The following is a 22049-nucleotide window of genomic DNA, read 5'->3' on the forward strand; positions in this document are numbered from 1 at the left end:
GACTTCCGGTATCCTCTGCCCTTTTTGCTTTACCACTCACCTTAGTGTCGCCTGCAAACTTTGCCACATTGCACTTGGTCCCCAACTCCAAATCGTCTATGTAAATTGTGAACAACTGTGGGCCCAACACTGATCCTTGAGGGACCCCACTAGTTACAGGTTGCCAACCAGAGAAACACCCATTTATCCCCACTCTCTGTTTTCTGTTAGTTAACCAATCCTCTACCCATGCTACCACTTTACACTCAATGCCATGCATCTTTAGTTTATGCAGCAACCTTTTGTGTGGCACCTTGTCTGATCCAAACTGCTAAATCACCCTGAATCCCATGCCTCTGTATTTTCTGCAGTGGCCTACCGTGGGGAACCTTATCAAATGCTTTACTGAAATCCATATACACCACATCAACTGCTTTACCCTCATCCACCTGTTTGGTCACCTTCTCAAAGAACTCAATAAGGTTTGTGAGGCACGACCTAAGCTTCACAAAACCGTGTTGACTATCTCTAATCAAATTATTCCTTTACATCCTATCTCTTATAAACCTTTCCAAGATTTTGCCCACAACAGAAATAAGGCTCGCTGGTCTATAGTTACCGGGGTTGTCTCTACTCCCCTACTTAAACAAGGGGAAAACATTTGCTATCCTCCAGTCTTCTGGCACTATTCCTGTGGACAAAGATGACTTAAAGATCAAAGCCAAAGGCTCAGCAATTTCCTCCCTAGCTTCCCAGAGAATCCTAGGATAAAACTCATCCGGCAAAGGGGACTGATCTATTTTCACACTTTCCAGAATGGCTAACACCCCCTTATGAACCTCAAGCCCTTCTAGTCTAGTAGCCTGAATCTCCGTATTCTCCTCGACAACATTGTCTTTTTCCTGTGTGAATACTGACAAAATATTCATTTAGCACCTCTCCTATTTCCTCGGACTCCACGCACAACTTCCCACTACTGTCCTTGACTGGCCCTACTCTTAGCCTGGTCATTCTTTTATTCCTGACATATCTATAGAAAGCTTTAGGGTTATCCTTGATCCTACCTGCAAATAGTTCTCATGTCCCCCCCCCCTAGCTCTTCTTAGCTCTCTCTTTAGGTCCTTCCTAGCTAACTTGTAACTCTCGAGCGCCCTAACTGAACCTTCATGTCTCATCTTTACATAAGCCGCCTCCTTCCTCTTGACAAGTGTTTCGACTGCTTTTGTAAACCACGGTTCCCTCGCTCGACCACTTCCTCCCTGCCTGACGGGTACATACTTATCAAGGACACGCAGTAGCTGTTCCTTGAACAAGCTCCACATTTCCATTGTGCCCATCCCCTGCAGTTTTCCTCTCCATCCGATGCATCCTAAGTCTTGCCTCATCGCATCATAATTGCCTTTCCCCCAGATATAACTCTTGCCCTGGGGTACATATCTATCCCTTTCCATCACTAAATTAAGCGCAATGGAATTGTGGTCACTATCACAAGTGCTGACCTACCTCCAAATCTAACACCTGTCCTGGTTCATTACCCAGTGCCAAATCCAATATGGTCTCGCCTCCCGTTGGCCTATCTACATACTGTGTCAGGAAACCCTCCTGTACATTGGACAAAAACAGACCCATCTAAAGTACTCTAACTATAGCGTTTCCAGTCAATATTGGGAAGTTAAGTCCCCCATACCATCTACCCTGTTGCTTTCGCTCCTCTCCAGAATCATCTTTGCAATCCTTTCCTCTACATCTCTAGAAAACCCCGAACAGGGTGACCTCTCCTTTCCTGTTTCTAACCTCAGCCCATACTAGCTCAGTAGATGAGTCCTCATCAAACCGTAATACTGTCCTTGACTAACAATGCCACCCCTCTCCTTTTACCACCTTCCCTGAGCTTACTTAAATATCTAAACCCTGGCACCTGCAACAACCATTCCTGTCCTGGCTCTATCCATGTCTCCGAAATGGGCACAACATCGAAGTCCCAGGTACCAACCCATGCCGCAAGTTCACCCACCTTATTCCGGATGCTCCTGGCATTGAAGAAGACACACTTTAAACCACCTGCCTGCCTGCTGGTACACTCCTGCAACTTTGAAACCCTACTCATGACCTCACTACTCTCAACCTACTGAATACTGGAGCTACAATTCAGGTTCCCAAGCCCCTGCTGAACTAGTTTAAACCCTCCCGAAGAGCATTAGCAAATTTCCCCCCCCCAGGATATTGGTACCCCTCTGGTCCAGGTGTAGACCATCCCGTTTGTAGAGGTCCCACCGACCCCAGAATGAGCCCCAATTATCCAGAAATCTGGAACCCTCCCTCCTGCACCATCCCTGTAGCCACATGTTCAACTCCTCTCTCTCCCTATTCCTCGTCTCGCTAGCATGTGGCACTGGTAACAACCCAGAGATAATATCTGTTTGTCCTAGATCTAAGTTTCCACCCTGAATTCCTGCCTTACATCCCTATCCCTTTCCCTACCTATGTTGTTGGTACCTATGTGGACCACGACTTGGGGCTGCTCCCCCTTAAGGATCCCGAAAACACGATCCGAGACATCACAGACCCTAGCACCTGGGAGGCAACACACCAACCGCGAGTCTCTCTCATTCCCACAGAATCTCCTGTCTATCCCCCTAACTATGGAGTCTCCAATGACTAATGCTCTACTCCTCTCCACCCTTCCCTTCTGAGCAACAAGGACAGACTCTGTGCCATAGATCTCTACCTCATGCTTACCCCTGGTAAGTCGTTTCTTTCTCTCTCTTTCCCCCCGCCCCACCAACAGTATCCAAAGCGGTATATTTGTTACTAAGGGCAACGACCAGGGTCTGGCAGATGGAATACAATGTTGATAAATGTGAGGTTATCCATTTTGGTAGGAATAATAGCAAAAGGGATTATTATTTGAATGATAAAATATTAAAACATGCCGCTGTGCAGAGAGACCTGGGTGTGCTAGTGCATGAGTCGCACTAAGTTAGTTTTCAGGTGATTAAGAAGGCAAATGGAATTTTGTCCTTCATTGCTAGAGGGATGGAGTTTAAGACTAGGGAGGTTGTGCTGCAATTGTATAAGGTGTTTGTGAGGCCACACCTGGAGTATTGTGTTCAGTTTCGGTCTCCTTACTTGAGAAAGGATGTACTGGCACTGGAGGGTGTGCAGAGGAGATTCACTAGGTTAATCCCAGAGCTGAAGGGGTTGGATTACGAGGAGAGGTTGAACAGACTGGGACTGTATTTAGAAGGATGCGGGGGGGGGGATCTTATAGAAATTATGAAGGGTATAGGTAGGATAGATGCTGGCAGGTTGGTTCCACTGGCGGGTGAAAGCAGAACTAGGGGGCATAGCCTCAAAATAAGGGAAAGTAGATTTAGGACTGAGTTTAGGAGGCACTTCTTCACCCAAAGGGTTGTGAATCTATGGAATTCCTTGTCCTTCATTAAATGTTTTTAAGATAAAGATAATTTTTTGAAGAATAAAGGGATTAAGGGTAATAGTGTTCGGGCCGGAAAGCGGAGCTGAGTCCACACAAGATCGGCCATTGAATGGTGGAGCAGGCTCGAGGGGCCAGATGTCCTACTCCTGCTCCTAGCTCTTGTCTTATTCTGTTCTTATGACACAGCTGGCTGGCTATTTGAGCTGTTGTGAATGTTGGCCACCTGAACAATGCATGTGTGGGGCGAGACGATGGCTTCTGCAGAGAAGGAAAACATTGGCAGTACTGGGGAATGAAATTATTCTTCGGGAGGACATAACCGGAGAAGGCCATTCGGCCCCTTCGGCCCCTTCTGCTATTCTGCTGTTCAATGAGATCATGGTTGATCCTTGACCTAACACCATGGACCTGTCCTTATCCCATACCCTTTAAACACAAATAACATCAAACAAACCAGGGGAGAGTGATGCTGCAACCCAGACCCTGCAGCACCCACCGTCATGGCAGACCTGAAGAGTTGCAGTGGCACCCACGTGCTCCCTCTCCAAGGTGGTATAGCCGCAGTAGAGGGGTAGATTCGACTCTGATACCGACTCAGTCGCCCATGTCTGGACATCTTAATGGCCACCTTGGCCAGGCCCAGGAGCAGGTCCACGTCATCCTCTGCACCAGGTGACCTACCATGGGGCTAAAGCGCAGCCAAGAGGTGAGGAGCAGCCTCTCCAAATTGCTAAAGAGGCTGCAACCTCGGGCAAGCAACATAAAGGTGGCACACCCAGTCTCTCCTTGGCCGCAGCAAAGGCATGTGGCCTGGGAGTCCATGAACCACCTTAATCTATGCTTGCTGCATTCAACGCCTTCTATGCTGGGTTCTCAATGGAGAAAGGAAGGATTCGTGTGCCCTCCGTTGGTACCTCTTTCTCCGCAGGTGCCACCGGGGCCGGGTACCACTGTTTCCAGGCCGTGGGTGGCTTCTGCCGTGAGCTGGACATTAACTGGCGTGTGCCCGGCTAGTTGTAGTTGTTGCAGCTTCATCCAGCCTGTTCCACCGCCATCCTAACACTGCTCCGACTCTGGTCGCCCCAGCAGCCTGAGCCCCCCTTTCCCTCCAGCTGTCTGAATCCGTATCAATGGAGGTGCGGCTTCCTGAGAAGCAGAGCTCTCCCGACCGGGGGGGGGGGGGGGCGGGGGCAGAGGAGGCGGCATTGTCAATAGATGAGTAATCCAGAGTACAGCGTAATGCTCTGGGATCCTGAGTTCGAATCCCACCATGGAGGATGGTGAAATGTGAACTCAATAAAATCTGGATTTAATGATGACCATGAATTGTCGTTTTTTAAAAAAAAAAACCCATCTGGCTGACTAATGTCCTTCAGGGAAGGAAATCTGCCGTGCTTACCTGGTCTGGCCTACATGTGACTCCAGACCCACGCAGCAATGCGGTTGACTCCTAACTACCCCTGTGAAATGGTCTAGCAAGCCACTCTGTGCCCCTGTGAAATGGTCTAGCAAGCCACTCGGTGCCCCTGTGAAATGGTCTAGCAAGCCACTCCGTTCAAGGGCAACTAGGGATGGGCAACAAATGCTGACTCAGCCCAGCGACGCCCACATCCCAATGATTTTTTTTTTTTTAAAAGCTGCTGCTCCTGATGCGACTGGATGTTGAAGGCCCACCATGGCCTTGCACAATAACAGGGCAGGCTGAAGGCCTACTTGTGCTTCTATCTCGTATGTTCCTATCGCTCTAATATTTTCTTTTAATAGAGGGTGTGCGGTGTTTTACTCTTCATTTGAAAAGCATTTTTATCTGATCTTTTTCCCTCCGTTTCTTTGTTCCAGGGTAACCGTGCTAGTCAGGGCGACATCACTGCCTCTGCCTACCAGGCCGTGAGCCTGGACCAGCAGTACAACGGGGAGCCTGTGCAAGTCCGAGTCACCATGGGGAACGAGCCGCAACACATGCTGGCCATTTTCAACGGCAAACTTGTAGTGTTTGAGGTAACTAGGATATACTGGGAGAAGGGCAGGAAATGTGTGTGTGTGTCCGTCCCACCCCTGAGCCTCCTGTCCTACATTGGCTCCTGGTTTCCCAAATACCACAATTGGGTTCGGTCACATTTGGATTATTGATTATTGTTTTGCTCTGCATTGTTCTGCTCTATTTGGAGTGAAGGACAGAACTGAAGGTTCGGAACAGATCGGAGCTCTCTTTTCTCTTCTAGACGAGGGCTATGGGGTGACATGATCAGGATATTTAAGATTATGACACTAATGATGTTTCCACGTGTGGGTGAGAACAGATGTTTCCACGTGTGGGTGAGAACAGAAGGGACCAAAGATTGGGAATTCAGGAGAAATTTCTTCACCCAGGAAGTGAACATAGAACATTACAGCGCAGTACAGGCCCTTCGGCCCTTGATGTTGCGCCGACCTGTGAAACCACTCTAAAGCCCATCTACACTATTCCCTTATCGTCAATATGTCTATCTAATGGCCATTTGAATGCCCTTAGTGTTGGCGAGTCCACTACTGTTGCAGGCAAGGCATTCCACACCCTTACTACTCTCTGAGTAAAGAACCTACCTCTGACATCTGTCCTATATCTATCTCCCCTCAATTTAAAGTTATGTCCCCTCGTGCTAGTGGTGAGAATGTGGTGAGAATGTAGAATCGGAGGAGGTGGTAGGATTGTGGTGATGTCACCTGAAGCAGTAATCCAGAGAGCGGCACGGCAGCACAGTGGTTAGCACTGTCGCTTCACCGCGTCAGGGTTCCAGGTTCGATTCCCGGCTTGGGTCACTGCCTGTGTGGAGTTTCCCCGTGTCTGCGTGGGTTTCCTCCGGGTGCTCCGGTTTCCTGCCACAAGTCCTGAAAAACGTGCTTTTAGGTGAATTTGGACATTCTGAATTCTCCCTCCGTGTACCCGAACAGGCGCTGGAGTGTGGCGACTAGGGGCCTTTCACAGTAACTTCATTACAGTGTTAATGTAAGCCTACTTGTGACACTAATGAATATTATTATTACCGACATGGGTTCAAATCCAACCACAGCAGCTGGTGGAATTTAAATTCAAATCTAGATTTAAAAGTGACCTCTGCAATCGTGACCATGAAGCCATTGGGCGGGATTCTGTGGTCCTGAGGCTAAGTGTTGACAGCGTTGGAACGCCATCGCGTTTCTCGACGGCGTCAACGTGGCCTCAGGATCAGCAAATCTGGCCGCTACAGGGGGCTAGCACAGCTGCTGATCCTGGCGTGAACTGGGCGCCGCGGGATCCGCGCACACGCAGTGGTACCGGTGCCAATGCGTGCATGCGCAGTTGCTCTCTTCCCCGCGCCGGTCCCGACGCAACATGGTGCAGGGCTACAGGGGCCGGCGCGGAAGAAAGGAGGAACCCAGCCAGAGAGGCCGGCCCGCCGATCAGTGGGCCCCGATCACGGGCCGAGAATCGGCACGGGGGGGGGGGGGGGGGGCTGCATAGAGTGGCCCCGACTGGCGCCGTGCCAACCACGCCGGTGCCGATTCTCCGCTCTGTGGAGAATCGTGTCCGGTCGTCGGGGTGATGCCATTGGCGCTGGTCACGGGGATTCTCTGGCCCGGCCCCGGGCTGAGAGAATCCCGCACATTGTGTTTAAAAACCCATCTGCTTCACTGATGCCATTTTAGTGGAAATCTTACCTCCTCTCGTCCACGTGACTCCAGACCTATTGTCCTTTGAAATGGCTGAGCCAGCCGCTGGTGTATGGAAGTGCTAGAAATCTAATGTAAGGAATGAACCAGGCGGACCACCCACATTGATGTCGGCACTGGGAGTGATGGCAAACCCAGCTCCTCGACCCTGTCCTCCTTTCTAACATCTAGGAGCTTTTTCCAATATCGAGAGCTTTCCCACAGATTAGTAGAGCAATGGCCTAATATTGTCATACTCGCGGAGTCCTACCTTTCACAGAGTGTCCTATACATCTCCATTCCTGGTTACATCCTGTCCCACTGGTAGGCTAGAGGGGGTAGCGCTGAGGGAGTTGACTCCAGACGTCAGCAAGTTTCATGGCATCAGGTCAAATGTGGGTCAAGGGCTCCCATGTTGGACCCCTTCAGCTGTTAAATCAGTACCTTCCATGGTGGACATGAAGCATTGGTCGCAACAACACAGAACTTATAAATTACTGCAGATGCTGGAATCTGAAACCAAGGATGCAAGGTGGGTGACTGGGTTGCGTGTGGAATAAATACTGAATCACCTCGTCTTATGAATTTGAAAATGACCAAGAAATAAACCACCTTTGCATCCAGCAGGAATGAAGACCAATGTTGATTGTGACCAAGAAAGGCGCTTTCTCTCTCTCGCCTCTCTTTTTTTCTCTCTCTCTCTCTTCTCTCTTTTCTCTTGTGGCTCTCTCTGGAGCCCAATGTTTGGATCATGTAACATGCAAATATGCTGGTTGCCTCTGTTGGGGGGGGGGGAAATTATTATTTTTGCATAATCTGCACTTGCCCCATCCAATCCCATCTACACTGCCAGGAGCCAGATCCAGGGTCGAAGAGTTGCAAGTAAGCAATTTATTTTGGACAGGCCAGGAGCATGAGGTGTGACCTGGTGAAGTTACATCACAGAACTAGTTGCGTGCTAAATAGTGGAGGTGGCATGCCATAAACACAGCTAAGCGACCCCACAACCACCGAGCAGATCTAAACTCTGCAATCCTGGACAGGAGGAAGCAGTGTACCATACTCCAGGAACTCACCAAGGCTCCTTCAACAGCACCTTCCAAACCTGCGACCATCTCGAGCAGGATGAGCGCAGCAGACACGTTGGAAGCCCACCACCAGGAAGTTTCCTTCCCTCGTCACTCACCATCCTGACTATATCGTCCTTTCACTGTCATTGGGTCAAAATCCTGGAACTCCCTCCCTAACTGGTTGTACCTTTGCACCTACACCCACGTTACCTGCAGTGATTTAAGACGGCTTTCACCATCTTCTCATGGGGAAATTGGGGATAAGCAATAAATGCTGGCAAACACTCACTTGCTGAGGATCAGCTTCACAAATGACCCAAAAGAAGCAGGACCCTCGGAGCAGATTACCTACCGGTGCCCTCCGGGTAAAGTCCCGTGTTGAAGGGAGCTCCAAGGATATGCTGATGATCAACGTTGCTTACTGGCAGCTCGAGTGACCATTTAATCCATATGGATTCCCACCCTTGTCCAAATTGTTTCCCAATATGACCCAAGGCTCGGTTTCAAATCTGGTTGACTCCAGTTCTGATGTTGCAGTTGCAAATTCTACCTTTGGAATGCTGGGCCGACCGGTGGCATTTGTTTTTCTATACAATTGACATTTCTTCTGGTGTTTTTTTTTTCAGGGGACTTCAACCAGCGCGGACAACGTGGAACCAGCGCCCCCTGTTCGTTTCTTCCAGATTCGTGGTAAGAATGACTTCAACACCAAGACCGTTGAAGTCCCAGCACGCTCCGCTTCCCTCAACTCCAATGATGTCTTCGTGCTGAAGACTAGTGACTGCTGCTTTCTGTGGTATGGGAAGGTGAGGATTCTTCAGACTCTTTGGGCAGAACTCCTGGGATCCAGTCATCATTCCCATGTACCTCGCGCATTAAAGAAAAAACGCTGGCAGCACCTGTGGAGAGAGTGATGTTTTTTGAGTCTGTTTGACTCTGCAGAGTTGATCCCTTCAAATGAGCAGTCATTATTCCATGCCACAACCATGAATGGAAGCACACTGGCTTATAAATGGGAGGAGTGTGTGGCCTCTAGTGTTTGAGGAGGAGGAGGAGGGGGGGGGAGAGGGGGAGGAAAGGAAAGGGAGGAATTGTTGCATGATCAGCATTTTCCCCATCCTGTCCAATCTACACGGCCAGGAGCCAAATCATAGAATTTACAGTGCAGAAGGAGGCCATTCGGCCCATCGAGTCTGCACCAGCCCTTGGAAAGAGCACCCTACTTAAGCCCACGCCTCTACCCTATTCCAGTAACCCATTTTACCCCACTTAACCTTTTTGGACGCTAAGGAAAATTTAGCACGGCCAATCCACCTAAGCTGCACATCTTTGGACTGTGGGAGGAAACCGGAGCACCCGGAGGAAACCCACGCAGACACGGGGAGAAAGTGCAAACTCCATACAGTCACCCGAGGCTGGAATTGAACCGGGGACCTTGGAGCTGTGAGGCAGCAGTGCTTCCAGGGTCAAAAGAGGTGCAAGCAAGTAAGCAATTTATTTTGGGTGGCATTTTGTGTACAGGATTGATTGTCCTGGGCAAGACTTAAGGTTAGGTGACTCGCATGCCCCAGGATTTGATTTGATGCCTCCCTTGGCTGAAAGGAAAGAATATTGGTAAAATGAGGGAGGACGGGTCGAGTTGCTTATCTCGTCTTCACTCCAGTGTTGTGTTGTCGTAGGGCTGCAGTGGTGACGAGAGGGAGGCTGCTAAGTGTGTGGCTAACACCATCTCCAAGCGGGACAAGCAAAATGTATACGAGGGCCAGGAACCCGCCAGTTTCTGGGTATCTCTCGGAGGGAAAGCACCGTACGCCGACAGTAAAAGGTACACCCCTTCAACCCTGATGGTATTTGAGCAAGTATGTGTCCAGCATGAATTGGGCTTGCCCCCTCAGCGGCTTTGTAGTATTGAGGAAGAACTGCATTATTGCAGGAGTCGCCCTTCTAGTGAAGCATTTAAAACCAAGGTTCTGTCTGCCCCTTTCTGGGGAACGGGAAAGATCCCATTATTTTTGAAGAAAAGGAGGAGTCTGAAGCCAATTATCCCATTGGTCATTTAAAACAGCAGTAAGTTACCACATCACTACAATGGCCACGCTTCAAAAAACTTCCCTTGTTGATATTAAAGAGCCTTGGGATGTCTTAAAGACTTCGCAAAGTGCTGATGTACAAATAAAAGGGTTTGTCCAACCGACCTTCAACCCATCGTTCAGGAATGATATGATGAAAGTCCGGCATGGATTTTCCCACTGACATTGGTCACTGAATTGACTCGAATGAACACCCCAAACTTGGACAGGTTGTTTTGTACCTGGATGATAATTGCTTATTGTCACAAGTAGACTTCAAATGAAGTTACTGTGAAAAGACCCTAGTCGCCGCATTCCGGCGCCTGTTCGGGGAGGCCAGTACAGGAATTGAACCCACGCCGCCGGCCTTGTTCAGCATTACAAGCCAGCTGTTTAGCCCACTGTGCTTAACCAGCCCCTAAACCAGGATCGTCTTTGCTCGAGTTTAAACGTTTGGGAGATGATCTGATTGTGGTGTTTCAATGTTTTGGATCCAATAGGGGATAGATGTACAGAAACCCCTATTTCCTCTGGGAATCCAGGCCGCACATGGGCCATTTTTGAAATAAAATCAAGAAGGACATTTTGGCATAAAGGCATATTGGAATCATCTTTTAAAAGACTGGGGTCAATGAGTTGTTTTTTTCTTGGGTAAGGATTTTGAGGGATACGAAGCGAAGGTTGAGTTTTTGAAGTTTGATGGACAGATCAACTGTGGTCCCCATCCCAATGAATGGTGGAGCATGAGTGAAGGGCTGAATGGCCTCCAGCTCCTTCGAATTGGGAGAAATGGACAGTAAAGATGGCGTTGCAAGTTCAGTCAACCTAATATCCTGCTAACCCCCTTTTTTTTTTCAGGCTGCAACAGGAGCACGAGACTGTCGTTCCTCGCCTGTTTGAATGCTCCAACCAAACTGGGCGCTTTGTTGCCACGGAGATTGTGGATTTCTCCCAGGCTGACCTCGATGATGAAGATGTCATGCTTCTGGACACCTGGGAACAGGTTTATGGAAAAAACAATTTAAATCATGCATGAAATCTCTTTCATAACTCATCTGGGCAATGAGCACAGATTTCTGTTCCTGGGGCTTACTGGAAGCCACCACAGCGGTTGTGCAACAGTACATGCTGGAAACCTACGGCCAGTTTGTGTTCTGTTTATTGTCTCTATAATTACAGAACGATTTAGTTTTTTTGTTGGGTTAAGGGTATTAAGGATCCAAACCTGGGCGGAGGGAAATGTACACCAGCCACAATTGGCAGAACAGGCCCTGTCCATAATGACCGTTGCACCTTCCAATATGACACATGGTCAATCCTTGCAACATTTTACAATACTATCTGGTCCACGCTGCACATCTTTCCTCCGCACACGCTCTCAACATATCAGACATTAAATAAAAATCGTAGCCGAGGAACGGGCCATTCGGCTCCAACTGGTCTATGTCCATGTTCCACACAAGCTTCCTACCATTTTGCTCCTCTCGCCTCACCTTATGAATATATCCTTCTATTCCAGTTTCCCCGAGTATCTATACCGCAAATTTTCTATTGGACTTATTAGTGACTATCTTATAGTTAATTACCCTTCATTCTGGACTGCCAAACTACACCTTCTCTCTGTCTACCGTATCACAGGGGCTGGTTTAGCACCGGGCTAAATCGCTGGCTGTGAAGGCAGGCCAGCAGCACGGTTCAATTCCCGTACCAGCCTCCCCGAACAGGCGGCGGAATGTGGCGGCTAGGGGCTTTTCACAGTAACTTCATTTGAAGCCTACTTGTGACAATAAGCGATTTTCATTTCATTTCCTTTTCATTTCACATCCCTTCATAATGTTCAAGATTTTTTTTAAATTTTACTTTAATTTAATTTTATAGAAAGTAGTCTGTATGAGTGATCACGGGCTTTGAAGCTAAAAATTCTCGTTTCCCATTTGCCAGATTTTCCTGTGGATCGGTAAAGGAGCCAATGAAAAAGAGAAGAAGGATTCTGTTGTCACCGCACAGGAGTACCTAAACACCCACGTCACCGCACAGGAGTACCTAAACACCCACCCAAGCAACCGCGACCCTGGCACCCCAATTCTAACCGTCAAGCAAGGCTTTGAGCCCCCGACTTTCACCGGCTGGTTTATGGCCTGGGACCAATATCTGTGGAATGTAAGCAGGTGGCGGCGTGTGCAGTCCATGTTCGCGGGACCCGAACTTCATTTTACTTTCCAGCAGCATGGGTTACACTAAAAGAGGCGTTTCGCCGAATGGTTACAGCAGAAGAGGAGGCCACTTGGTCTATCATGTCTGTGCTAGCTCTCTGTCAGAGCCACTTGCCTATTGAAACTCTCCCCACATTCTCTCTCTAACCCTGCACATTCATTGGGTACGAGGACTAGACCACTCTGTTCCTTAAGGGAAAGGGTCCAGAGGAGGTTCACTAGAATGATCACTGGAATGAAGAGCTTGTCGTATGAGGAATGGTTGAGGACTCTGCGCCTGTACTCGTTGGAGTTTAGAAGGATGAGGGGGAATCTTATTGAAACTTACAGGATACTGCGAGGCCGGGATAGAGTGGACGTGGAGAGGATGTTTCCACTTGTAGGAAAAACTAGAACCAGAGGACACCATCTCAGACTAAAGGGACGATCCTTTAAAACTGAGATGAGGAGGAATTTCTTCAGCCAGAGGGGGGTGAATCTGTGGAACTCTTTGCCGCAGAAGGCTGTGGAGGCCAAATCACTGAGTGTCTTTAAGACAGAGATAGATAGGTTCTTGATTAATAAGGGGATCAGGGGTTATGGGGAGAAGGCAGCAGAATGGGGATGAGAAAATATCAGCCATGATTGAATGGCTGAGCAGACTCGATGGGCCGAGTGGCCTAATTCTGCTCCAATGTCTTATGATTGCGCAAAACCTTCTCTGCATCACTGATTGGCCTCAGCTGTGTCGAGTTCAGGGCATCACACTTCGGAGTATGTGAGGGTGCAGAGAGGATTTACTGGAGTGGTTTTGGGGATGAGGGAGTTGTAAACCTGGAACTGTTTAAAAAAATTGGGCGTCATGGGACAAGTTGGACCGAAGGGCCTGTTTCCATGCCGTAAATCTCCATGACTCTTGGAGCGGAGAAGGCAGTGGGGTATTGATGATGGTTACAGTTTCTCGGTTTCTATTTCCGAGGGTAACAAAAGGACACGGTGGACATTAAAAGCCAGGGTTTTTATTTTACACAGGCGGGTGGGGTGGCACAGTTGCTTCACAGCGCCAGGGACATGGGATCGATTCCCGGCTTGGGTCTGTGCGGAGTCTGGACGTTCTCCCCGTGTCTGCGTGGGTTTCCTCCGGGTGCTCCGGTTTCCTCCCACAGTCCAACGGTGTGCAGCTTAGGTGGATTGGTGGCCCCGTAGTGTCCAAAGGATAGGTGGGGTTGCTGGGTTACAGGGATAGGGTGAGGTGTGGGCTTGGGTCGGGTGCTCTTTCGGGGGTCGGTGTAGACCTGATGGGCTGAATGGCCTTCCTGCACCGTACAGTCTATGATCCTCTGAGTTGCGACCTGGAATGCGCTGACTGAAAGGGCGATGGAAGCAGATTCAATAATAACTTATCAAAAAGGAAATTAGATACTGCATAAAAGGGAGAAACGTGCAGGGACGGGTGGTGTGTGCGTGAGGGGCACTGGCACGATGGGCTGAATGGACTGTTGTGAAAATGGCTTTCTGGCCACCATATCAGCCAATCTCACGGATACATTCTATAAACTCCTCCTCAAGGCTGCCTTGACCGACCTGGTTAAACCAATCGACATGTAGATTAAAATCCCCCATGATAACTGCTGTACCATTTCTACATGCATCAGTTATTTCTTTATTGCCTGCCCCACAATAATGTTACTATTTGGTGGCCTATAGACTACTCCTATCAGTGACTTTTTCGCCTTACTATTTCTGATTTCCACCCAAATGGATTCAACCTTATCCTCCTGAGCACCGATGTCATCCCTTACTGTTGCCCAGATGTCATCCTTAAATAACAGAGCTACACCACCTCCCTTACCATCCACTCTGTCCTTCCGAATAGTTTGATACCCTCGGATATTTAACTCCCAGTCGTGACCATCCTTTAACCATGTTTCAGTAATGGCCACTAAATCATAGTCATTCACGATGATTTGCGCCATCAACTCATTTACCTTATTCCGAATACTACGAGCATTCAGGTAAAGTACACTTATGTTGGCTTTTTTACCTATGTTCTGAATCTTTACACCTCGATCAGTAACCTCTCCTAAGTTATATTTCCTCTTAATCTTTCTCCTAATTTTCCTTGTCGTTGAACCCATATCTTCCTGTAACAACCTGCCGCGTCGCTTACCATTCATGTTTTCACTTTCCGTTTTATTCCTTTTAGTATTCCTGGTCCTATTCACTGAGCTCCCCTCAGTCACTGTACCTTGTACTGTCGCCCTTTTTGATTTTTGACTATGGCTTCTCTGCCTTACACTTTCCCCCTTACTGCCTTTTATTTCTGTCCCTGTTTTACTACCTTCCAACTTCCTGCATCAGTTCCCATCCCCCTGCCACATTAGTTTAAACTCTCCACAACAGCTCTAGCAAACCCCCCCCCCCCTAAGGACATAAGCAGAGAGATCTCGGTATCCATGTACATAGATCCCTGAAAGTTGCCACCCAGGTTGAGAGGGTTGTTAAGAAGGCGTACGGTGTGTTAGCTTTTATTGGTAGAGGGATTGAGTTTCGGAGCCATGAGGTCATGTTGCAGCTGTACAAAACTCTGGTGCGGCCGCATTTGGAGTATTGCGTGCAATTCTGGTCGCCGCATTATAGGAAGGATGTGGAAGCATTGGAAAGGGTGCAGAGGAGATTTACCAGAATGTTGCCTGGTATGGAGGGAAGATCTTGAGGAAAGGCTGAGGGACTTGAGGCTGTTTTCATTAAGAGAGAAGAAGGTTAAGATGTGACTTAATTGAGGCATACAAGTTGATCAGAGGATTGGATAGGGTGGACAGCGAGGGCCTTTTTCCTCAGATGGTGATGGCTAGCACGAGGGGACATAGCTTTAAATTGAGGGGCGATAGATATAGGAGCGATGCCAAGAGGTAGGTTCTTTACTCTGAGTAGTAAGGGCGTGGAATGCCCTGCCTGCAACAGTAGTGGACTCATCAACACTAAGGGCATTCAAATGGTCATTGGATAGACATATGGAGGATAAGGGAATAGTGTAGATGGGCTTTAGAGTGCTTTCACAGGTCGGTGCAACATCGAGGGCCGAAGGGCCTGTCCTGCGCTGTAATGTTCTATCTGCCCACTACCCCAACCTGTGTGCTTTTGTAGAGTCTGGATTCTAATGTTCCCATTTCCCTCTTTATTTCTCCTTCCCCCCCCCCCCCCCCCAAGGATGGAAAATGTGAAGAGATGAAGACCGAGTTGGACGATCCTCAAGTTGTTGATGAACTGATGCAAGTAAGCAAGGTTTTCACTCCAGAATAAGACTGGGTTTCTGGTCAATGTACAGTTTGATCACTCTGAATTTTCCGATCCAACTTCACAGGGGAGGAAATTTTCCTCCTCCGGCATCTCCGCTATAAGCTTTGTAGGCCTCGGACACTCTGCCCTCTGGCAGGCCGCAAAATATGCAAGTTCTGCTTCTGGAGCGGTCCTTCACCTTTGCTCTCGGGGGCCCCTCTTCCAACCTTCCATTTTGGCTTTGAGTGAGGCAAGCTGGTCGCTGTGTCTCGACAGTGCCTCCTCCACGCCTTGCGATGCCTCGCCCTGCTCCCGTCACTCCCAGCGTTCTCTGAGCATCTCCCTGATCCAGGCCAGCAGGCCCTCCACCGAATGCTTGCGGGACTCCAGAATTTCCTGAACTCCGCTGCCATCACCCCCGTCAATGTATCCGCCGCTCAGCCCACTCGTCTCCACCACCTTGCTGGCCCACGCACCCTTCAATATGTTCGAACCTCCTGGTGGACTAACACTCGCAACCTTGCTCCCCTGATATTTTATCCCGCAGTTTCTTTTTTAAAATAAATTTAGAGTACCCAATTATATTTTTCTCCAATTAAGGGGCAATTTTAGCCTAATCCACCTAACTTGCACATCTTTGGGTTGTGGGGGTGAAACCCACGCAGACCCGGGGAGAATGTGCAAACTCCACACGGACAGTGACCCAGGGCCGGGATTTGAACCCGGGTCCTCTGTGCCGTAGGCTGCAGTGCTAACCACTGCGCCATGTGCTGCCCACTTCCTGCAGTTTCTTGGCCATTCTCCACCAACTACTCTCAACGGGGACAACCTTTCATGCAATTCTTCTCTCCAAACAACAGATGGAAGGGCCTAAAAGGCAGGACTCTGATTGGAGCAACCCAACATGCGACTTCCTCCTACATTCCACCACTCCACCCACAGCAGACTATAGATGAGAATTCTTCCCCCCCACTCTCTCTCCCCCCCACTCTCTCTCCCCCCCACTCTCTCTCCCCCCCACTCTCTCTCCCCCCCCACTCTCTTCCCCCCCACTCTCTCTCCCCCCCACTCTCTCTCCCCCCACTCTCTCTCCCCCCACTCTCTCCCCCCCACTCTCTCTCCCCCCCACTCTCTCTCCCCCCCACTCTCTCTCCCCCCCACTCTCTCTCCCCCCCACTCTCTCTCCCCCCCACTCTCTCTCCCCCCCACTCTCTCTCCCCCCCACTCTCTCTCCCCCCCACACACCCCCCACTCTCTCTCCCCCCCACTCTCTCTCCCCCCCACTCTCCTCCCCCCCACTCTCTCCCCCCCCCACTCTCCCCCCACTCCCCCCCACTCTCTCCCCCCCACTCTCTCCCCCCCCACTCTCTCTCCCCCCCACTCTCTCTCCCCCCCACTCTCTCCCCCCCCACTCTCTCCCCCCCCACTCTCTCTCCCCCCCACTCTCTCTCCCCCCCACTCTCTCTCCCCCCCACTCTCTCTCCCCCCCACTCTCTCTCCCCCCCACTCTCTCTCCCCCCCACTCTCTCTCCCCCCCACTCTCTCTCCCCCCACTCTCTCTCCCCCCCACTCTCTCTCCCCCCCACTCTCTCTCCCCCCCACTCTCTCTCCCCCCACTCTCTCTCCCCCCCACTCTCTCTCCCCCCCACTCTCTCTCCCCCCCACTCTCTCTCCCCCCCACTCTCTCTCCCCCCCACTCTCTCTCCCCCCCACTCTCTCTCCCCCCCACTCTCTCTCCCCCCCACTCTCTCTCCCCCCCACTCTCTCTCCCCCCCACTCTCTCTCCCCCCCACTCTCTCTCCCCCCACTCTCTCTCCCCCCCACTCTCTCTCCCCCCCACTCTCTCTCCCCCCCACTCTCTCTCCCCCCACTCTCTCTCCCCCCCACTCTCTCTCCCCCCCCACTCTCTCTCCCCCCACTCCTCTCCCCCCCACTCTCTCTCCCCCCCACTCTCTCTCCCCCCCACTCTCTCTCCCCCCCACTCTCTCTCCCCCCACTCTCTCTCCCCCCCACTCTCTCTCCCCCCCACTCTCTCTCCCCCCCACTCTCTCTCCCCCCCACTCTCTCTCCCCCCCACTCTCTCTCCCCCCCACTCTCTCTCCCCCCCACTCTCTCTCCCCCCCACTCTCTCTCCCCCCCCACTCTCTCTCCCCCCCACTCTCTCTCCCCCCCACTCTCTCTCCCCCCCACTCTCTCTCCCCCCCACTCTCTCTCCCCCCCACTCTCTCTCCCCCCCACTCTCTCTCCCCCCCACTCTCTCTCCCCCCCACTCTCTCTCCCCCCCACTCTCTCTCCCCCCCACTCTCTCTCCCCCCCACTCTCTCTCCCCCCCACTCTCTCTCCCCCCCACTCTCTCTCCCCCCCACTCTCTCTCCCCCCCACTCTCTCTCCCCCCCACTCTCTCTCCCCCCCACTCTCTCTCCCCCCCACTCTCTCTCCCCCCCACTCTCTCTCCCCCCCACTCTCTCTCCCCCCACTCTCTCTCCCCCCCACTCTCTCTCCCCCCCACTCTCTCTCCCCCCCCACTCTCTCTCCCCCCCACTCTCTCTCCCCCCCACTCTCTCTCCCCCCACTCTCTCTCCCCCCCACTCTCTCTCCCCCCCACTCTCTCTCCCCCCCACTCTCTCTCCCCCCCCACTCTCTCTCCCCCCCACTCTCTCTCCCCCCCACTCTCTCTCCCCCCCACTCTCTCTCCCCCCCACTCTCTCTCCCCCCCACTCTCTCTCCCCCCCACTCTCTCTCCCCCCCACTCTCTCTCCCCCCCACTCTCTCTCCCCCCCACTCTCTCTCCCCCCCACTCTCTCTCCCCCCCACTCTCTCTCCCCCCCACTCTCTCTCCCCCCCACTCTCTCTCCCCCCCACTCTCTCTCCCCCCCCACTCTCTCTCCCCCCCACTCTCTCTCCCCCCCACTCTCTCTCCCCCCCACTCTCTCTCCCCCCCACTCTCTCTCCCCCCCACTCTCTCTCCCCCCACTCTCTCTCCCCCCCACTCTCTCTCCCCCCCACTCTCTCTCCCCCCCACTCTCTCTCCCCCCCACTCTCTCTCCCCCCCACTCTCTCTCCCCCCCACTCTCTCTCCCCCCCACTCTCTCTCCCCCCCACTCTCTCTCCCCCCCACTCTCTCTCCCCCCCACTCTCTCTCCCCCCCACTCTCTCTCCCCCCCACTCTCTCTCCCCCCCACTCTCTCTCCCCCCCACTCTCTCTCCCCCCCACTCTCTCTCCCCCCCACTCTCTCTCCCCCCCCACTCTCTCTCCCCCCCACTCTCTCTCCCCCCCACTCTCTCTCCCCCCCACTCTCTCTCCCCCCCACTCTCTCTCCCCCCCACTCTCTCTCCCCCCCACTCTCTCTCCCCCCCACTCTCTCTCCCCCCACTCTCTCTCCCCCCACTCTCTCTCCCCCCCACTCTCTCTCCCCCCCACTCTCTCTCCCCCCCACTCTCTCTCCCCCCCCACTCTCTCTCCCCCCCACTCTCTCTCCCCCCCACTCTCTCTCCCCCCCACTCTCTCTCCCCCCCACTCTCTCTCCCCCCCACTCTCTCTCCCCCCCACTCTCTCTCCCCCCCACTCTCTCTCCCCCCCACTCTCTCTCCCCCCCACTCTCTCTCCCCCCCACTCTCTCTCCCCCCCACTCTCTCTCCCCCCCACTCTCTCTCCCCCCCACTCTCTCTCCCCCCCACTCTCTCTCCCCCCCACTCTCTCTCCCCCCCACTCTCTCTCTCTTCCCCCCCCCCCCCACTCTCTCGGTTGTATTTATCTTTTCTTTTTATCAACCCTTTATCCCTCTTCCAGGATATAAAGCAAATCCGTATTTCAAGTTATGGCAGCATGCCTGGCCTTGTTGCCTCAGCTAAAGGACCCTTGCCGACTTATCCAGCGGAGCTGCTCATCAATAAGCTGCAGGAGGAGCTGCCCCAGGAAGTGGATCCCAAAAGGAAGGAGGTGAGTGGCCCAACATTCGAGGCATTAATCGTCAGTCTCACTGGGACTGGTGTTGGAGGGGAAATTGGGATCAGCATAAAAATGATTGGGTAACGGAGGAAAAGGAATGAAAGCAGAGGGGGAATAAATGACTGGTCGCAGAGTAATATTGGGCAACGTGGTGGTGGGGGCAGAACCTGGTGCATCGGGCATCAGTCACTCATGGCATCAGGGTTTGGGGAGGTGCAGGAACCATCCGGCGTGTTTCTAATTGCCTCTTCCACACGAGGGGCAACCCCTGGAATTTTGAACAACATGTCCCAGAACGATTTGCACAGTGCCTTTTAATGTAATAAGGCATTGAGACACTCCTGAAGCAAGATTTGACAAGGCCGTGTGAGATTCTTGGTCCACTGTTTGCTCCAGGAAGTCCCCAGCATCACCGATGTCAGACTTCTGATTGACTCCACGGCATGAAGGAATAGTCCGAGGTTTACAGCAAGAAATCAGGCCCTTCGGCCCAGCTTGTCCATGCCGCCCAGTTTCTATCACTAAACTAGTCCCACTTGCCCGCATTTGGCCCATATCCCTCTATACCCACCCTGCCCATGTAACTGTCTAACTGTTTTTCATAGAATAGATTCATCGAATTTACAGTACAGAAGGAGGCCATTCAGTCCATCGAGTCTGCACCGGCTCTTGGAAAGAGCACCCTACCCAAGGTCAACATCTCCACCCTATCCCCATAACCCAGTGACCCCACCCAACACTAAGGGCAATTTTGGACACTAAGGGCAATTTATCATGGCCAATCCACCTAACCTGCACATCTTTGGACTGTGGGAGGAAACCGGAGCACCCGGAGGAAACCCACACACACTGGGAGGATGCGCAGACACCGCACAGACAGTGACCCAAGCCGGAATCGCACCTGGGACCCTGGAGCTGTGAAGCAATTGTGCTAACCACTGCTACCGTGCTGCCCTCTACCTGGTAGCATCCTAGTGAATCTTTTCTGCACTCTTTCTAGTTTAATAATATCTCCTTTCTAGAATAGGTGACTACAACTGAACACAGTATTCCATGTGTGTTCTTACTAATGTCTTGTACAACTTCAACAAGACGTCCCAACTCCTGTATTCAACGTTCTGACCAATAAAACCTCGCATGCTGAATGCCTTCTTCACCACCCTGTCCACCTGCGACTCCACCTTCAAGGAGCTATGAACCTGTACCCCTAGATCTCTTTGTTCTGTACCTTTCCCCAACTCCCTACCATTAACTGAGTAGGTCCAGCCCTGATTTGATCTACCAAAATGTAGCACCATGTTTCTTTAAATTAAACTCCAATTAAATTAAACTGGTTGAAAGCACTGGATCCTGCCAAGGCAATGACTATTTCTACCAATATTCTTGAAGATTTGTGCTCCAGAACTGGCCGTGCCTCCAGTTAAGGGGTTTCAATACTGCTACAACTCTGGCACCTACCTGGCAATGTGGTCGACTCTCAATCATGTCACCAAGCAGCACGTACACGGAAACAACCTGCTCACCGGTCGGTTTGGGTTCTGCCAGGGCCACTCCACTCCTGACCTTGTTCGACATGATTCAAACTGAAGGAGCTGGAAATCCCAGAGGTGAGGGTGACTGTCCTTCATATCCAGGCAGCATTTGACAATGTGGTATCAAGGAGTTGGAGCTAAACTTGAGTCAATGGGGAGAGGGAGGAGAGGGAGAATCTGTCTGCTGGTTGCAATTATTTTAGTTTTTAAAAATCAGAATTACAAAGCCAGAGCTCCAGTGTGGACAGGAGCAAACCCCTAATCCAGCTCCTTGCCTGCTCTAAAAACCAATTCAAATTGAATCCAATTGATGGTCCCCACAAGAGAGACATAGCAGATCCAGGCATTACACCTGACCTCGCGCTCAGCTTAGCCAAAAGACTGAGAAGCGATGCTGGTTGCAATTATAACTGGCTCAAAGGGTGGTGGTTGAAGGTCAATAACTCCAGTCCCAGAACATCACTGCAGGATTTTTTTGGGAATAGCATCCTCGGACCCAACTATCTTCAGTTGCTTCAATAACCTTTCTTCCGTCACCAGGCCAGACGTCTGTATCTTTGTGCAGTCATCTGCAATGTTCCTCACTGTTCACAGCTCCTTCAATGCTGGAGCAGGTCTGTGTCCACATACAGCAAGACCTGGGAAATATTCAGGTGCGGGTGTGATGGAATACTCCCCACTTGCCTAGGTGAGTGCAGTTCATCAATACCCCAGAAGCTTGGGCAGCACGGTGGCGCCGTGGGTTAGCCCTGCTGCCTCACGGGGCCGAGGTGCCAGGTTCGATCCTGGCTCTGGGTCACTGTCCGTGTGGAATTTGCACATTCTCCCCGTGTTTGCGTGGGTTTCGCCCCACAACCCAAAGATGTGCAGG

At 51.4% G+C, this 22049-nt stretch overlaps 1 protein-coding gene across 2 annotated transcripts in view; it reads left to right on the forward strand.

The window, feature by feature from the left end:
- LOC140386431 (villin-1-like) overlaps positions 1-22049 on the forward strand; it is a 69810-nt gene that overhangs the window by 43777 nt on the left and 3984 nt on the right. Inside the window, exons 13-20 of one of the 2 annotated variants that reach the window (XM_072468773.1) lie at positions 5258-5416; positions 8784-8963; positions 9837-9982; positions 11085-11229; positions 12168-12239; positions 12270-12386; positions 15629-15694; positions 19488-19637. In XM_072468773.1, coding sequence (XP_072324874.1) covers positions 5258-5416; positions 8784-8963; positions 9837-9982; positions 11085-11229; positions 12168-12239; positions 12270-12386; positions 15629-15694; positions 19488-19637 — 1035 coding nt within the window. Of the gene's footprint in view, positions 1-5257; positions 5417-8783; positions 8964-9836; positions 9983-11084; positions 11230-12167; positions 12387-15628; positions 15695-19487; positions 19638-22049 lie in introns of both variants that reach the window. The other variant, XM_072468763.1, reaches the window with a different exon arrangement.

This window comes from Scyliorhinus torazame, chromosome 2 (assembly GCF_047496885.1).
Source record: "Scyliorhinus torazame isolate Kashiwa2021f chromosome 2, sScyTor2.1, whole genome shotgun sequence".
NCBI classification, from domain to species: domain Eukaryota; kingdom Metazoa; phylum Chordata; class Chondrichthyes; order Carcharhiniformes; family Scyliorhinidae; genus Scyliorhinus; species Scyliorhinus torazame.